The following is a 19064-nucleotide window of genomic DNA, read 5'->3' as shown; positions in this document are numbered from 1 at the left end:
AAAATTGTGGAGATGACAGATTGAGTGTCTGTATATTTCATATTTTCGAACTCATTAATATATATAAAAAAAAGTGCGCAATTTTTAGTATCAATTATACCTCAATAATGCTAAAAAATAAGGTAAACATGTGTATACCTATTTAGTATGTTATCAAATCAGCTACAATATATTTACCCTGTTTTAAGCTATGTTTAGGACATATGCTAAGTATGAGTATACATTTATATATGAAAATAAACAGGAGTGAAAAAAATTCTCATTTTTTTTTAGCTTTCATTATTTTGGTTATAAAGTCAGCTATCAATCTTATTGCTCTTTTCAAGGAAATGTCTATTGCAGTTCTAGCTGATCTATGATTTTCTCTCTGTTTTTTATTTCCATTAGTATTAGTTTAATGCTTATTTATATTTATCTTTCTTGAAGTTGACTACACTTTTGAAATTATGGAGGGCTATCTTTCATCAGCTTCAGAAAAACTCTCAGCTATTAGTTCTGAATACTTTCCCACCATTTTTCTCCTTCATCTTCTTCTAGGATATCTCATGTATAACATTAACCCTTTTGAGTATGATTCACATGTCCCTTATGCTATCTGCTTTTATTTTCATTTTTTTTCCTCCTGGTGCTATAGTTTAAATACTTTCTATTGAGCTGTCTATCAACTTACTGATTCTTACTTCTGATATGTATATTCTAATCAGATATTTTTTTCAATACATTTTATTGATTTTTTTACAGAGAGGAAGAGAGAGAGCTAGTTAGAAACATTGATGAGAGAGAAACATTGATCAGCTGCCTCCTGCACACCTCCCACTGGGGATGTGCCCACAACAAAGGTACATGCCCTTGACTGGAATCAAACCTGGGACCTTTCAGTCCACAGGCCAACGCTCTATCGACTGAGCCAAACCAGTTACAGCTCTAATTAGATATTATATTTTTTTCAATTTTGTAATGTCCATTGATTATTTGGTGAAATTCTCCATCCTTTCACCACTTTTAGCTATCTCTTCCCTATTTTCTTGAACATATTAATTATACTTAAAATCCTTTTATCTTAACTCCAGTATCTGGATCATCTGTGTGTCTACTACTATTGTCTGCTTTCCTTCCTGGTAAATTGGTCATATATTCTTGTTTACTCAGTTGTGTGTGTTTTTTTCATTTGGGGGATTTTTTTGGTGTTTACTTTTTACCCCAGAAAATGTTTTAGGAGGACATGAAAGGCTTTAAATGATGTTATCTTCCACCAGAATGAGTTCTACCACTTTTCTATTTGGGCAAGTGAATGAAGGCATTATCACTTCAGTCCAAGTGTAGATTGAAGTGGGTTGGTTCTTTTTTCCATTTTTAATAAGTCTCAATCATTATCTGATTTATCTCTGTTTTTACATCATGGTCCTCTTAGGATTTTAGTATGAGGCTGATTGCACTCGTCTTCTAAGCCCGAAAAGATTGCCAAAAATCCACCTCTTTCCGCACTTACTTTTATATCTTACAGCCCTAAGTGGCTCAAATATGTCTTGAAGGGGATACAAACATATAAATGAATGTCGAACCCCTCCCTCCAATAAGATTTCATTTAAGAAATGCTATAGGACTACAAAAAAAAAAACTGGTTCGGTGCCCCAATATTTCGTGAAGATCTGGTTTCCTATAAATGTTCAGTGGTTAAACCTCACTAAGTCGTTCATGTTCTAGTCTGTCACTCCAGCCGGATGTGATTACTAATAGCTTTATTGGCTGGTTTTCTGTTTTGTGTGTGTGTATATTTTGCTTCCTTATGGCATAGCAGAGGCTCTCTGCATATGCTAAATACAATTTTCAACTCATTTCTAGAATAGAGAAATTCTTTGGAAGAAAAACCCTAGTTGGAGATTCCTATCACACCTTGGATAAGTTCTTGCCATTTTATCATTTTAGCCAATCTAATCCTCATTATGTTCACAGCTCTCCCTTACAATAGGAGTGATGGTCATCTACCTAAAAGTGCACAAATTTACAATAATACTTAAGGAAAAAAGAGAGAGACAGAGGAGACCTCTACTCAAAACCATATTTTATTGTATTTTTTGTAATGATGACTTTTTGTAAGAATAGAGATACTGAATTTTATTTTAGAAGTTAACTATTTATTAATTTAAACAAAATATTAAATAATAGTTCTATGATGTACTTGTGATTATAAAAACGTGAAGCTACTATAGTTGTGCCTAAAGTTGTGTTCACTGGTCTAGAGAACATTCTGTGAGGCATATGATTTGTAATTTGACATTGAAGGTTAGACAATGTAGATGAACTCTTCTGTTTTTGTTCCTTCTCGCCTTTTACTAAAGCTATGTGGTATAACCAGCCCATCCCACTTTCTCAGATTCTAGTGGAGTACATTACTAACAGTATTTAATGTTGATTTTTATAGGAAATCATGGTCAAGAAAATGTTGCAAATAATATTGCAAAAGGGTTTTCCTGTTTTTAGTCTATGTGAGTCAAGAAATGATTTCTTAGATGACTGTTCTAATCTTTTCTTTAGGAAGGACTTTCTAGCTCATAACATATACTTCCTGTCCACAGACCTACCTCCAGGTAAAAAAAAAGAAATTAAGAGAACTGTAGATTCAATGACAGTAATTATTAGTTCATTTAATGTACAATAACCTACATTTTTCCTTTGGCCACTAAATACTATAATTTGGCACTTTCAAATAGAAAACATGAGTAAAGTTTCTTATCCTATATTTTCCTCAAGGCATTTAATCTTTTGATAGATTTATAGGAGGAAATTAATGAATTACAGAAAGAAAAAATTATTTGTATATAAAACAATTGAATCCCACATTTCACAACATTCTACTGCTGTTGAATCATTTATGGTAGGATTTATTGATCTTAAATATTTAGTGTTATCAGAATCATAAATTTTACCTTTGATTGATAAAACTTGACAGTACTTTCTTGGAACTTTGCTGGAATATATCTTCTTCCAAACAAATTTGCCAACACCAACACGAGCTTTTCCATAACATCTTGAGAAAAATATTTTGAGCCTACATAAAACAAAGTATTTTGTTAACAAATGTAAAAAAAAGTATGTTAACACCATATTTAATGTTTAGATTGAATATTACTTTGTATTTCATTTCATGTAAACTAAAATTTTTTACAAATACAGCAACTAAGGAATGATTCTTCTGCTGGCAGTTTTATGTCTATGCCTTCTTTTTTATTCTTGCTACTCCCACTCTACGTGGGACCTTAGCTATTCTAACCATGAATGGCCTTATCTCCTTGCCTAGATTCTTCCCTCTTTAGTCTATGATCAGTTTTCCTAAAGCATTTTATGATCACATCTCTCACCTATTCAACAATCTCCGATTATATCTCAGTGTATCATAAACAGAATCCAATCTCCTCGGCCTAGCAATTAAGGCTTTACAAAATTTAGCCGACGGATAACCTCTCCCTACCTTATCTTTCTGCCATTCATATTTGGATATGCTCAACTTGACTTACTTTCAGTCCATCACAACACATGAGAATTATATTGTAGTGGTTTAAAAGGCGCTAAGTTAATAACTTGGGCTCTGGAGTCAGACTACTCATATTTGAGTCTTGGTTCTGACACTTACTAAAAATTTGTGACCATGGCAATTTATTTAACTTCTCTGTGGCTCAATTTTTCTCATTTACAAAATAGTGATAGCCATGTTATCTACCTTATAAAGTTACCAAACTTTCTATCTCCATGTTTGTAACCACATACACTGCCCTCTCCACATATACACATAGTAATAAACACAAACTGCACATCCTGTAACATAAGATTATTTCTCCTTTCACAGAGCCTTTGGGAGGACAGTTTCCTGAGTATCCTTGTTTCACCAAACAATGCATGTTCAGAATGTAGTAACTAGAACCATTGTGCAAAATGGAGTATTTCTATCAACTGATGATAGAAAACAAAGTAATGTTGCAAAAGGCAGACTTCACCAGGCATTAGGAAGTCTGAAAATTTTAAATACAAAGTGGGAAACATTTCTCTCAAGGACACTGTTTAAGGGGTCTTTTTAATTATAAAAATCAAACACTGATTTAAATGTAATATTATTACACAGGCATTGCAAATGGAATTAACAAAAATTAACATAATATTGGCAAAAATAAACCTAGGGTGAAGATAAGATTCTATTATGCAATTAATACACTATGAGCTATTTAAATACAGTATACAGTTATATTAAAAAAAAGGTTGGGAGAAAATATTCATAAATAATAGCAAATATGTTTAACATAATGCTTTCCTTTTTCTAAGCATATACTAAATTTAATTAAAATAAAATGTTTATGAAAATATTATATATTATTTAATGTGTTCTGAATCCTGGAGTCAAGGAATCACTGAAGTCAATAAGAAGCTGACATTTTAAAATAGGTATTACAAAATATACCTACGTATAATCTATATTAGTAGGTATATAAAAGTTTATTTTACCTAATTTGGTATCTCTAAATTATCTGAATATTACCTTTTATTTTCTTGGTAGAAAAAATATTCCTGAAATGCTAACTTCACTATAGCCTCTATTGCTAATTTTAGTATACGCGAGAAACATTAAGCTTACCTTTATGGGTTGGCTGACAGAGATTATGGAAAAGGCCGCTTACAAGAAAACTGACAAAAACAAGATTAGAAGGCTCATGATAATGCAAATGTGATACAAGTCCAGCAAAACCCATCGGATTACCTTCTTGATCTAGATAGCCCTAAAAAACAAATATAATCTATTAGTTTGACTCAATTCACCATTTTTATTAGTCAGTAAGTAATGCATAAGTGCCAGTTTAAAATAGTAATTAATCTATACTAATAAAAGGGTAATATGCTAATTAGACCGAATAGACCGGACATCTTCCAGATGTCATTCCAGACGTCCTTCCTGACAAAGCTGGGGCCCAGCCTAGGGGAAGCCGCCCATGGTCCCGGGTGCCAGAGGAAAGCCAGTGCCAGCAGCCAGAGGAAGGAAGGCCTACTCTTGCACCAATTTTCGTGCACAGGGCCTCTAGTGCTAATATAAAAGAGACTGATAATCATAACCTGGCCCAGTGTTGATAATTATATAAATTAGAAGTAACGTTAATCATTGGATATAACATTCTAAAGACTACAATTAGTTCATCATCATAAGAAATAGAGATTTTAGCAATCTTATTTCACAAAAAGAAGTACAATCATACCTCTTTCACCAGGAACTGCAAGGAAAATAAGAAGTAAAGTTTTAACATCTCCATGGTTTTGGGCTGTTTGAAGGACAGCAATGAATGCTTTAGTACTGACAGCACCTTTAAAGAAGAATACTTGAAGTCACACCATGTTGGTGATACAAGATACATTCTTAAATAATATAGGTGTAACATAATTTTTAAAATTGTTCTATATATTATGATGTTTTGACATCTTAAAAAACCATTCTGGCTGGGGAAAGACCAACCCTCCCAGGTCTAGTAATACATAAAGATAACAACTTGCCTAAAAGCATGCCTATCCTATGCAAACCAACCACACTCAAGTTTATATCCCACCTACTCTCTTGCCTAACTCACATACCAAGCCAATATTCCTCCTGCCCTAAATCACCCCAGAGCCAGAGCCAGAGACCAGGCAGTTAGAGGTCACTCACATAGCCCAAAGCCTTCGGAATTATTCAAATTAGTAAATCCTAAACTGTTCACTCTGACTTGTCTTGCCTTTCCTGTGGAAACTCACATCAAGGCAGTGGCCTAAGCCTGCCCCCTGCTCCTGTCTTCTGCCTCCTGCCCACCCTGATGTGTTCTGCATGTAGTCCCGGATGGCATGCTATGCCTCCTGTGGCTAGGACCTATAAGAATAATACTTTGTTTCTCTGAGCCTCTCCTTTGCCTCCTGTTGTGGCCTTGTTGGCGAAGGTAGCGAGGCAGGTATTAAAGGAACAGGGAACAAAACTGGCTAAGCCTGATTAACTGGGAAGCTACAGCTTCACATACACCCAGGGGACAGGCGCATCCTTGGCCAAAGTCCCAAGCAGGCAGAAAGACTGTCCAATCTCCCCAAGGAACAATGGATTACAGAGGTGGGAGGGATAAGCAGTAAAGGGGAAAGTCCTTGGCTGGGCGCATGTACAGTAGAAGCCAGATGATGAAGCAGAACTTTGAGGCATGTGCAGTAGGAGCCACACTGGAGATAATAAAGGGGAGGGGTCTAGCCTGGGAAAAGGATCGGATAGGCTAAGGCCAGGAAGCCCAACAAGATTCAGGGAAGGGACTGGATAGAGAGAGGGCCCAGCACAGCTCCAGGAAACAGGTTGTATAGTTTGAAAGACAGCCTGCTTGTTTCCGAAACCCAGAAAATATATAGAAGATCAGCAAAAACCTCGGGGCAGCTGCTACTAGAGCCTGCCTGCCCTCTGCATCCCTCAGGGCGTATTATTTCTTTTCACCCCAATAAGTCTTGCCACTGTGCTTGAACTTTCACACCTGTGTCGCTGAAATTCTTTTCTCTGACATCTCAAGAGCCCATTTCGTCTGGGAATAGCCTCACCTGATTGACCACCACATAAAAGAATATAAAATATGATAGACATTACCTATATCTATTATAGCACATATACCAGCACTACATAGGATTCAATTAGATTTCATATTACTTGTTTTACCATGTTCTTAGATGGCATATCTATCCTTTAACAAACAGAACATATAAAATAGAATAATCAGAAATGAATGATACTGCCAAATAATCTGGTAATAAATGCAAATTGAGTTTAAAAGCTTATAGCTCTTGGATTGTTCTGGAAGAAAATAAGTACCGTATTATTCCATGTCCTACAATATTGTATAATATACAGAGCAGACAGGGTCCTGTGGGAACCCTGATCAGTCAGTGTATGCCAGATGTTCAAGGCCACTCTAAGTGTGGGAATCCTAATCAGTGTGTTCAAGGCTAATTTTCTATACGCAGCTACAAAAGCAGGTATGCAGCAAGCTAGACACTGCACAGGGATGACTTTCTATAGCCCAAATACTGAGGTCACTATTAGGCATAAAGCTTTTTTTGTTCAAGCTTATTTGAGCTTGTATATAAGTTGCCACTGACCAGCCTGTGGTTGGCTCCTATATAGCTCTTACGTTGGGGGCTTCATTGTAAAGAAAGATGTATTACTGATTAGCCGAGGTGAGGTTGTTTTGCTAGGATGGTTCCTATGCTTGCTACTGTATTAGCAAGGATTGCTTTGTGTTTGCTATTGTGTTAGCAAGAACTGCTTTTAAAAAATTTTTTAAATATATTTTTATTGATTTCAGAGATGAAGGGAGAGGGAGAGAGAGATAGAAACATCAATGATGAGAAAATCATTGATCAGCTGCCTCCTACATGCCCCTACTAGGGATCGAGCCCACAACCTAAGAATGTGCCCTTGATCAGAATTGAACCCAGGACCCTTCAGTCCACAAGCTGATGCTCTATCCACTGAACCAAACCAGCTAGGGCAAGAAGTGCTTTGTTAAATGGCTCCTTAGCAGCAATGGCTACTTGGGCTGCAATAAAGACGCTCTTATACGCCTATAACTTCTCATGTCTTCTCCGTATTCTAAGACCCAACATCTAAAGAGGTACAGCCCTTGGCAGAGGAACTCAAACCCAACAGGTCCCTTTCACAATGCACATTCACAAAGATGAAAATAAGATTATTTCATCATGAATTTTAAATCTCTCATTCTGGGATTAGACAGAAAATATTTATCTGAAAAATAAAACCTTCAGGAAAATTTGTAACCTTGTTCTGAAGTTCAATTTAATATAAATATAAAATAGTGTTAAAAACCAAATACCAAAAAAAAAAAACACCCAAAAAATACACACCTATGCCTACAAAAATGACTTTAAGATGACCAAAATGATAATGTAATTGTCTTTGAACAGAGGAACTAGGTATGGGTATAGTTTTCTTCTATCAACTTTCTACATTATCCAAATATTATTTGATGAATTTGGGCTACTTTTTTATGAAAAATAGACTTTTACTATAAAATAATCATAAAAAAATATTTTTGTACCTAATGGTGAAAACAGGAATTTAATCCAGATCTTTTTAAATCCATAGTCAGCACCCTTAACTACTATAGAACAATGATTATCACACATGGAAACCATAATCTCGGGTGATGCCAAATGCCCATCCAGCTACAAATTCTATGATTGATACAGGAGACAAACAAAGCTCATAGACCCTCCACTCCCAATTCTTTATTATTCAGGATAGTACAAAGCATTGAAGGCTGATGGAACTGCAAGTTATTGCTACCGTACCTTTGCCTGGGCGTCCTCTGGGTCATCTGCCCTCGAAGCCAAGACCATGAGTCGCAGCACCAGGGTTATGCTGAAGGGAAACTGCCCTCTCAGCTCAGGAACATTGGATTTTATGAGTTTTTGTATTTTGGGGAACGGAATATCAAAGAAATATACATCTCCCAGCAGGTCCTGACCTCGTCTTCCAGCACGTCCAGACATCTGGAAACAGGGAGAATAACAGTGTAAGATTTACCTACATACTTTTAACATCACATTTAAAAGCAAGCCTTTACATTGGGTTGGAACAAGGAAATTGTGCCTCTGTGCCACCATTAAATTACTTCACGTAAAATCCAATTATGTAGCCCATAGGAAATTTAACAAGGCTGGGACAGAGCTGAAAATCAGATACTTATCATTATTATGCACTTAATTTCATGCCAAAAACTGTGCTAGGTATTTGTATAATCTATAGAAGAAACAAACAAGCAAGCAAGCAAATAAATAAATAAATAAATAAATAAATAAATAAATCCAAGAAGAAAGACCAGACCCTCATCTCAAGTTTATTTACAGCTTAACTTATACCAGTTCTCTCCCTTCCCATCTCCTCCTCCCTCATCCTTTTCTCTCTCACTCTCTCGCAGACAAGTGTACTGGTTACAAACCACCATTAAAATGGTGCACAAGTTGAGGAAATACATGAGTGAGGTAAAATTCTGAAACACTACTTGTAAAAGGCAAGTTAAGAACAAACTCTTCACAGAAGTTATATGAGTTCTGGGTCTTAAGTGCTTAGAATGTGCTAAGTCCTTGAAACTTTTTTTATACAAACCTCACAACTATATGAGATAAATTGAATCATTATCCCAATATTACAATGCAGAAACCGGGACATGGGAATATCAGAAACTTGCCCATAGTCAAATACCCAGGACATCCTTTAAACGATCCAGGATTCAAACCCTGACATTTTAACTTCCAAATTCATTATCTGAAATATCATAACACCTTGGCTCAGGAGTCCTAAATATGAGGTTCCCAAAGTTGATATGGGAGGAGAGTTCATGCACAGCTTAGAAGCAGGGGGAGAAATAAAAAGAATAGGGGCTATTACATTAGGAGGGGGTGGACAAGAATGTCTGATGAAAGGTAGTGGAAAATAAACTGCCCAGCAAAAATTCAATGCCACTAGCTGAGACTAATGAAAGGGGTTTTCCAATAGATCATGTATCAGCAGCAAAAAGGAAAGCATTAAAGAGAGATCCACAGAACAATGTCATGTGCACAGGGAATGAACAAGGGAATGCTCACAGACACTTTCAGTGTGTATCTTCCCTATAAATCACTTCATTTAAATTCTTGCAAATCTATGGAACAGTAATTATTATTCCTATTCTGGAGATAAGAAGGATCTGGCAGTTTGCATATCTCACCTGAGGTCACATGTCTGGATAGTGATGGTCACATAACCCCCAACTCATGAGCTTTACATTATACCACAGCTAAAAATGACAAGCATGACTAAACATCAAGGTGTGCTAGCCCATAAATTGCAGCATGTTGGTAAACTAAAGGTTCATATTTTCTTTATTTTATGGCCATATTTTATTAATGTAAGAGAGAATTAATGCAGATCACAATACCTGTCTGTAATTTAAAGCATCCAGGTAGATTGAGTTTTGAGCAAAAACCACAGATTTACAAGGCATATTGATTCCTAAAGCAAGTGTCCCGGTAGCTGTCACTACCTAGAAAGAGAATAAAGCAATTACCTTATAAAATAAGATTTCTATGAAATGCCATATAGTTACTGAATTTTGAACTTCAATTAAACCATAGTGGTACTCTTGCTCTTCCACAAACACATCAAGCACATTCCCAGCTCAGGGCCATCATACCAGTCACTCTTTGCTGGGCACATAATATTCTTTTCCAAATAGTCTTTTATCTGGTTATTCCATTCTCTGCTCAAATAGCAAAAAGAAATGTATGGCCTACCATATTCAAAATAACCACCCCTGTCATCATTATTTCTCTCCCTGTCCTACAGTATTTCTCTTCATAGCATTAATCATTACTTTGAGTAATATTATTTGTTTACTTTGCCTGTGCCAGACCCCAACCCCCATTCAGCATTGTTTCCCCACACTGAGGACCTGGTGCATGAGAAGTGTTCAGTAAATATTTTTTAACAAATGATTAGAATAGAAAGGGAATTTCCCTGTGAGAATGTAATAATATTTTTACAACCCTGGGCAATTGCTTACTTCATCACTACAATTTATTTGTGAAGGTTATTTCTATGTGTTAACATATCTATACTAATAAAAGGGTAATAAGATAATTAGACCAGATCGACTGGACATCTTCTGGACGTCCAACTTCCTTCTGGACAAAGCCACAATGGCAGGGGCCGAGGCAGAGGCGGTTAGGGGTGATCAGGCCGGCAGGGGAGCAAGCAGTTAGGGGCGATCAGGCTGGTGCGGGGAAGTAAGCAGTTAGGGGTGAGATCAGGCCGGCACAGGGGAGAGTAGTTAGGGGTGAGATCAGGCCAGCACAGGGGAGCAAGCATTTAGGGGTGAGATCAGGTTGGCATGAGGGAAAGCTGTTGGGGGGAATCAGGCCAGCAGGGGAGGGCAGTTGGGGGCAATTAGGCCGGCAGGGGAGGGCAGTTAGGCGGTGATCAGGCAGGCAGGCAGAGGTGGTTTGGGGTGATCAGGCAGGCAGGCAGGTGAGTGGTTAGGAGCCAGTGATCCCAGATTGTGAGAGGGATATCTGACTGCTGGTTTAGGCCCGAACCCGCCAGAGCCTAAACCAGCAGTTGGACATCCCCCAAAGGGTCCCAGATTGGAGAGGGTGCAGGCTGGGCTGAGGGTCTCTCTCCCCCACTCCATCCTACTCCCCCCATGGTTCACTGGGCCTCTAGTCTAAATAATAAGAGCAAAATAAAGTTCCATTTCTTCCCTGAATTGCTAAGACAACTAACCAGAAAAGGAGTAGGGAAAACTTTAAAGTTGACTACATGATCCACTTTGGCGTATTTTTTTCATATTTTGCTGGATATTTCTAATTGCCCTCTCTTTCTCTTTATATTGATTATCATATATGTGCCATGGTTAATGTTAATTGTTCTGTATATGAGGTAATTTTCTCTATTCTGTAACAGAGATTTATACATCTGTCAAAATGCAACAAAGTATTTAATAATAATGAAAATGAAAATGGTAGGAACATTACATTTAGAATATACTAGAATAAATGCCTTTTAAAAAATGTGTTCTTTGTAACAAAGCTATCACTATTGCCATGTCACTTTTCTATCATGATCTATCAACTACTATTTAACAGGTACTATTTTAGACACAGGATATGCTGATTCAAATAGGTGTGCCTCTCCCCCTCAATTCATAATGATGCAGAAGAGTGTGTCCCATTATTGACTTTTAAAATAAATAACTTGTTATTATTGAAGAGAAAAGCTAAGCAAAGTTGTTAATGATCTATTTTGAGCTTTTTTTCCAGACTACAGATATACCCTTTAATTATGGTGTCAGATTTTCCTCACATTTATTTATTAAAATTAAAAGATACCCAGAGTTGGAAAATCAATTTCAAACTCAATCTTTCTTTCTCTAATACCCCTCTTTCTCCACACACACACACACACACACACACACACACACACACAATGCACATCCTACAAAAAATTTAATATGGATAACTTGAAAGGGTCTATTTTAAAATAGTATTAAAGACTTAAATTACTACGTAATTTTATAAACCCTCTTTGTGAATTTATCCAGACTATCCCCATGCATTTCATGGGACATAAATAAAACATAACAATGGTTTGGTTAGGAGCTATTTCAGGAAATCCTCCTCTTGTCCACTGTCAGTGATAAGAGAGCATTTAGAAGTGACACATCTAAGAACTCTGCCAAGATATGCCGTGGGCCGTGAGGAAGCGATACATTCTTGCTCTTCTTTTAGCTATTTTGAGAAAAGCTCTGATAAAAGTGCCATCAAAAATGTTGTCCAAGCCCATGAGAGAATGTCTATAGCTAAAATTATATGAACAGCTGTCAAAATTCCCTAGATACTATGAAAGAAAAAGCAAAGCGTTGTTCTAAGATCAGCATAGGTAATATTTGGAAGTGTCTTTTTAGGGACTGTTTTAATTTTACAAGAGGTAATAAACTGAATGATACATTTCAAACCCTCTCTCTCTCAATTAAATGAGATGGGAAATATGGTTATTCAGTTTAATGTAGGCACAGCTTCAAATGTTAGAATGAAAATATTTACTTACCCTAATAAATCCTTTCCTAAAAAGAATTTCAACTAACTGTTTTTCTTTGGCAAACAAACATCTGTGATGATATCCTATACCCCTTTCTGCCAAAGCCTTCAGTTCTGCACCTTTCCTTAAGAATTTTACTCGATCAAACACCATCTGCAAAAGCTGAAAGAAGCAAGAGTTTTAAGGATTTTGATAATTTTTATCTACTTTTAATTTTAAATCAATTAAAAAGTGTCTAAGTGAAAATAGCAGGCACAGTATGCCATAATTTGGCTACATGAGGCAACTGTTTGAAATTGACTGAACATGAGTACAAAGAACATTTTACAGCAGCCACATTAACTATAGGAAACACTTCCAAATCTCTGAGCAGAAAATCTTGCACTGTTTCACCACCACCCCACTTCCCTGCCACTTCAGAGGTGGGAAGTACTGACAAAGCAGTAGATAAAAGACCCAGAGGATGTGTCCTGCCTGAGGGGGGTCAGCTCTCTAGTGGAGCTGTAGGAGTTCCCAGGGAAGGGGGCAGGGTGGGGGAGAAAGAGAAAGAGAGAGAGAGAGAGAGAGAGAGAGAGAGAGAGAGAGAGAGAGAGAGAGAGAGAGAGAGAAGAAGAGAAGAGAAGAGAAGAGAAGAGAAGAGAAGAGAAGAGAAGAGAAGAGAAGAGAAGAGAAGAGAAGAGAAGAGAAGAGAAGAGAAGAGAAGAGATCCAAAAAGAGCAGGTTCCTTACCCTATATGGTCTGGGAATGTTTACTTGTCCTAGTAAATTGGTCACAAATGATCTTAAAAATATTTATGCCCTAAGGAGGAAATCCACTTGTACACAGAGTAATATGTACAAAGATAAACACTGCTTATGAGGAAAAAAAGAAAAAGAATCCCTAAGCACTTTAGCTATAGTCAGCCATCCATACAGTAGAATATCAAGGATCTATCGAAAATGATGATGTAAATACTTGGTTCTTGAAAAGGGAGAAGCCATGTAGTTTACAGAAGAATGTATACAGTGGAATGGATATATATATAATATACTGTGTATATATCCATACTTTGTGTATGTATTCATGTGCGTGTGTGTGGTGGTGGTGGGGGGGCACAAATAAAATATACAAAAGGTTCGTCTAGAAGGGTAATGATTACTTCTGATTGATGGCATTGCTACTAATTTGTATTTTCAAACTTGTCTACCATAGGCATCAATTATTTTTTTAAAAAATATATTTTATTGATTTTTACAGAGAGGACGGGAGAGAGAGATAGAGAGTTAGAAACATCGATGGGAGAGAAACATTGATCAGCCGCCTCCTGCACACCTCCTACTGGGGATGTGCCCGCAACCCAGGTACATGCCCTTGACCGGAATCGAACCCGGGACCTTTCAGTCCACAGGCCGACGCTCTATCCACTGAGCCAAACCAGTTTCGGCGGCATCAATTATTTTATTTAGAAAAACATTTTAAAAAAGAAATGGCATACTACTTGTAGATATTCTAATGCTTTTCTTGGTGGAATGTTTTGACTATAATATAAAAAGCCTCTGATTTTGAGAGATTCTGTGTACATTGCATAAAGTATACTGGACCACAGGTGCCCAAATATTCAATGAGGCATGTGAGACTCAAGTCCCGAATTCAAGCTGCGAAAAACAGCATCACAGAAACAAATAATGAAAAGGCAGGCACTCTCACGGGTTAATGATTAACAAGCAAGAAATAATCTATAAATCCTTCTTAGACCTTTTTTCGGCAGAGCCCTTAAGAATCATGGGTGGCCAAGAGGTCATAGACAGAGATGTCTAACCTGATAGGGATTTCTCTTCGTTTTTACTTTCCACGCTATCACTGAGAACTAAGAGCTGATGTGAAATCATTCCCTGAAGCACTGTTTCATTGGGAGTGCTCACCTCGCTGTCCACTGTCTTTCTGTCAGCATAGGTGAACTCCGGAGGGATTTCCAGGTTCTTCTCTAGGATCTTGAGTAGACTGTTATGTTCAGCTTCATGTATTAGGCTTTTATCCATTTCCCTGGGCTTCTTCTGGCTTTTTTCATCTCTGTTCATAAAAATAAATTGTCAGTAATTAGTAGTCAAATGTGACTACTATAGGAAGCCCAAGACTTCCCAAATCTTCCTTGAAACCCAGATATTCACACATGTGTACATCTGCACTATCCTGACTCAGTCCTCTTCCTCTAGTGAACTTCCTCACTGGCCTCTGAAATTTGTTTTCCCTATCAAAAAATGTTATTATGTGCCCATATTTTCTCTGTTTCCTTGTTAAAAGGAGTCTTGCCAAATCCACTTCCACCACATGACCTCGCTTCCCCTTGCTAAAGTGGTTCATCTGCTAAAGTGATGATCATTTTCTCTTTCCTAGCCTTCATAACACTAGGCTTGCGGGTAAAGCAGATGTCCTCCTTGCCAACTGCAGGCCATTCTCCTCCTCTCCTGTGGTGGCTGCTACAGCTGCTCTGAGTTTGGTTGCTAAGGGCTCTTGGCTTTTCCATTCCCTGGAGAATTGCCCTCAATTGACAACAGTCTCCTGGAAATTCCTGGGAAGTTACACCTTCTCTTGGAAATGGGGAAGCGGCCCACAGCTAGTAACTGACTGGGAGGAGGTACAGAAGTCAGCCACCTTGACGCAAATTGGGGCAATTCTGTCCTGCCCCCAGGTCTCTCTGTTGGACCAGGCTTAGGCAATGTTCTAGCAAAACCCGAATCCTTACTTATCCTCTTCATTTTCCATCTTTTGCTTCTCTCACTGTCTTACAGTCCCTCATGAGCACGTAGTTAAATAAATCCCTTACACAGATATACCCATGTCAGAAGGTGCCACTGAGAAATCTGACCTATGCCCTGTTATCCTTTACTCCAGGGTAATAGCCTTTGAGAGATACCCAGATCACTTATCCTTTCTTAAATGCTTCCATTTGTCTGCTAACTGTGCATATAAGTCAACTCCAAATACAAGAAGATGAGCTCACTTGTGTGCTATCATCAAGTGTTCTCACTTCCAGCTAACATTACCCTTAACTCAAGGGAGAATGCCAAGACTATGGAAAGGCCTGCCCCTAATGTTTGTGGAAGGTGGAACAGAGGAATAATGAAAGCCCACATACTGTTGTCTATGTATAAGTTTTAAATCGAGGATATACACTATCAAATAATACATTCCATCCTCCTACCTTGACAAATATAGCTCCATAACATCTTGGAATTTAAAAGGGTAAGAGTAAGCTCCAGGTGGCAGGCCTCCTAAGCTCCACAGACTCACAACTTGATGGGAATGGATGCAGATGGAGGAGGGCCACAGGGGTACTCTCCAAAGCACAGGGTCCAGAGCAAGGCCCCCACTCACCCTCACTATAATGATGTGGCTAAACAAGGTACTAAAACATTCTTGAGATTTTTAGAGTTTGAATTAGTGGTCACTCTTTAACTTTAAATGATGGCTTCTAATGACCTGAAGAAAAGTTGTCTAATCAGAAGATCAGTTTCTGAAAAGGCTTATACCTCCTATGCTGTCTCTGTCTGGACTTTTCAGGTCTTAAGAAAGGAAGAAGGAAGACTACTGAGTGTGAGATAATTTAATCAAGTTGATATTAGCAAGATCATTTGTTAGCTAGATTGGAGAGTGGCAAACCTTAAGGCTCTGGGGCCCCAAAACAGACCTCTACAAGGAAGACATGATGGGCATCTAAACCAGGCAGTGACTAAAGATGGAGAGGATAATGAAGAGAATAAATATTTTGGACTAGAGTTGTCAGAATCAGACACCAAGAACGAAAAAGAGGAGTCAAAGGAGCAAAATTCTACCAAGCATAAAACTGGCATTTTAATCCATTCTCAAGCTCAGTCTATGCCGCTTATGTGATTGTGATGGTATATCAGTGACACTTCTATGATGTGGTCCACAGCAATGTGGGTAGACTTTCTTTAAGACTGCTTAAGGCTGGCTAAGAGTGAGGTATGCTTATTTTGAGAAATGATTATGCCATGTATACGGTCTAACAATTCTAGGCTGTGGTCCTGCTTTTCCCAAGCCCTAAATAAGACTGATCTACGCACCTTAGAAATATATCATTACTGCCACTTATCTTTACCCTATTCTCTCACCCAAATTTACCTAATTTGCAAACACGCCCCAATAACTACAACTTATTTGTAACACATTCAATGTATGTTTCCTAATGGGAATTGTGAAGTATTTCCACCTTTAAACCACCACTTTGCTTAGTTAAATACTTACATTATCTTTTGTTTTTCGATAGATTTTTTAATTTTTCGAAGTTTGTTAGCCATGTCATAGGCTTCTTTATCAGCGTTGGGAGGCCTTTCTCTCTCTTGCTTCTCCTCCAAAAAAGTGCAGACACTTCTAGCACACTTCTCTACAGCTCCTAACTTGAATCTGGAAGCAAATGAAAAGAAAGCTTGCCTTGAAAATAGTACTGTAAATACAATGCAGTCATATTTCCACCTACTGCTACCATCCTGACATACATCTATTGAGTTTTTAATATCCATCTTTATCAGTTTTATCCTGAATAGGCACACAAGGTGTTCTGGATCAGCAGACTCCTTAGTAATTACCTTATAATACATAAGAAGTTCCCCCTCTGTTCCCTCCTGAGGCAACAGCAATGAGAGCCCATGGATATTTTTTCCCTGTCTAGTAGGGAAGGGACAGAAGACAATGAATTCTCTCTCTCTCTCTCTCTCTCTCTCTCTCTCTCTCTCTCTCTCTCCTCTTCCTCTCTGAAATCAATTTTAAAAAATTAGACTAGAAAGATGTATTTTAAAATTCACTCTTAGAACAAATGGACACCAAAAATAGTAATGAATACTATATTACAATAGTAAAGTTAGTAAAACTTTCCTCAATTTAAAGTAATGAGTATAATACAAATTAAAAATAAAAGCAATTTAAATGACTAATGCCCAATAAATTTAATTTAAAAATAAAATTAAAATAAATGACTTACAAAAAAATTAGTGCTGGTAACTTCTCCATTTTCCTAAGCTTTTCAACAAGAAGGGGAAACATTTGAATCATGTTTTCTGAACTAGAAACTGGTTTGGGACTAAGATTCCTCAGGACCTGTTTGGCCTGCAGTAATAAAAAAAAGAATTTATTTGTTTTAAGTTCTGAAGAATAAAGAAAGAAATTTTTACTTTTGACTAAAATATTTTCATTGTTGTTTAATCTATGTTGCTATGATCTTTAAAGTAATATATGATAAAAATAATACATATTAATTATATCATAAACCTTTGCAAAGAACCCTCAAAGAAGTTTACAAATCAACAACTAGAGAACAAAAAGATAATTGGTAATGTATGTACACAGACATATGTGCAATATAAAATGCAATTTTTTAGCAAAAGAAATCAGTTTTGTAAGTAATACTGATTTCACTATGGCAGGAGGCAGAGTGAACTTGTTTTTCTCCAGGTCATGTAGAAAAATTATTTCCAAATACATTTTAAAGATTTGTAATGACAAAATATGCAGGAAAAAATATAAGTAAACTAGAGGCCCGGTGCATGAAATTCATGTGTGTGTGTGTGTGTGTGTGTGTGTGTGTCCCTCAGCTCAGCCTGCATCCTCTCCAATCTGGGACCCATTGAGGGATGTCCGACTGCCTGTTTATGCCCAATCCCACAATCCAGGGCTGCTGGCTCCCAACCGCTCGCTTGCCTGCCTCCCTGATTGCCCCTAACCGCTTCTGCCTGCCAGCCTGATCAACCCCAACCACTCCTCTGCCAGCCTGATCAACACCTAACTGCTACCCTGCTGGCCCTATTGCCCCTAACTGCCCTCCTCTGCTGGCCTGGTCTCCTCCAACTGCCCTCCCCTGCAGGCCTGGTCCCCCCGCAACTGTCCTCCCCTGCTAGCCTGATCGCCCACAACTGCCCTCCCCTGCTGGCCATCTTGTGGTGGCCATCTTGTGACCACATGGAGCGGCCATCTTTGACCTCATGTGGGCGGCCATCTTGTATGTTGGAGTGATGGTCAATTTGCATATTACCTCTTTATTAGATAGGATTAGCCCTGGTTCAGTTGGTTGGAGTATCACCCGCTATACAGTAAGGTTATGGTTTGATTCCCAGTCAGGGCACATACCTACGTTGCAGGTCCGGGTGCATATGGGAGGCAACCAATCAATGTTTCTCTCACATTGATGCTTCTCTCTCTCTTTCTTCCTTCCCCTCTCTTTAAAATCTATAAAATTAACATATACTCAGGTGAGAATTTTTTAAAAGTAATTAAATTATATTATGTTTCTGAATGGGGAGAGATCATCTAAGTTAAAATATAATAGAAAAAAGTCACATGAGAAAAGTCTAATATATATACATCACTCCCCAAAAATCAGAAACTTCAATATGTGGCAATAAAACAAACTTCAAAAATATAAAGACCAGTGATTACTTAAAA

At 37.7% G+C, this 19064-nt stretch overlaps 1 protein-coding gene across 1 annotated transcript in view; it reads right to left on the bottom strand.

The window, feature by feature from the left end:
• DDX60 (DExD/H-box helicase 60) overlaps positions 1 to 19064 on the bottom strand; it is a gene marked incomplete at its 5' end in the record, with an annotated part of 90845 nt that overhangs the window by 19063 nt on the left and 52718 nt on the right. Inside the window, 9 exons of the mRNA XM_081092752.1 lie at positions 2928 to 3049; positions 4625 to 4766; positions 5238 to 5342; positions 8344 to 8544; positions 9972 to 10076; positions 12638 to 12790; positions 14531 to 14678; positions 16875 to 17033; positions 17608 to 17732. Of these exons, the coding sequence (XP_080948878.1) occupies positions 2928 to 3049; positions 4625 to 4766; positions 5238 to 5342; positions 8344 to 8544; positions 9972 to 10076; positions 12638 to 12790; positions 14531 to 14678; positions 16875 to 17033; positions 17608 to 17732 (1260 nt within the window). The remainder of the gene's footprint in view (positions 1 to 2927; positions 3050 to 4624; positions 4767 to 5237; positions 5343 to 8343; positions 8545 to 9971; positions 10077 to 12637; positions 12791 to 14530; positions 14679 to 16874; positions 17034 to 17607; positions 17733 to 19064) is intronic.

Source organism: Myotis nattereri (assembly GCF_964212035.1).
Source record: "Myotis nattereri genome assembly, chromosome: 5".
In the NCBI taxonomy this organism is placed as follows: domain Eukaryota; kingdom Metazoa; phylum Chordata; class Mammalia; order Chiroptera; family Vespertilionidae; genus Myotis; species Myotis nattereri.
This window is presented reverse-complemented; position numbering and strand designations above follow the sequence as displayed.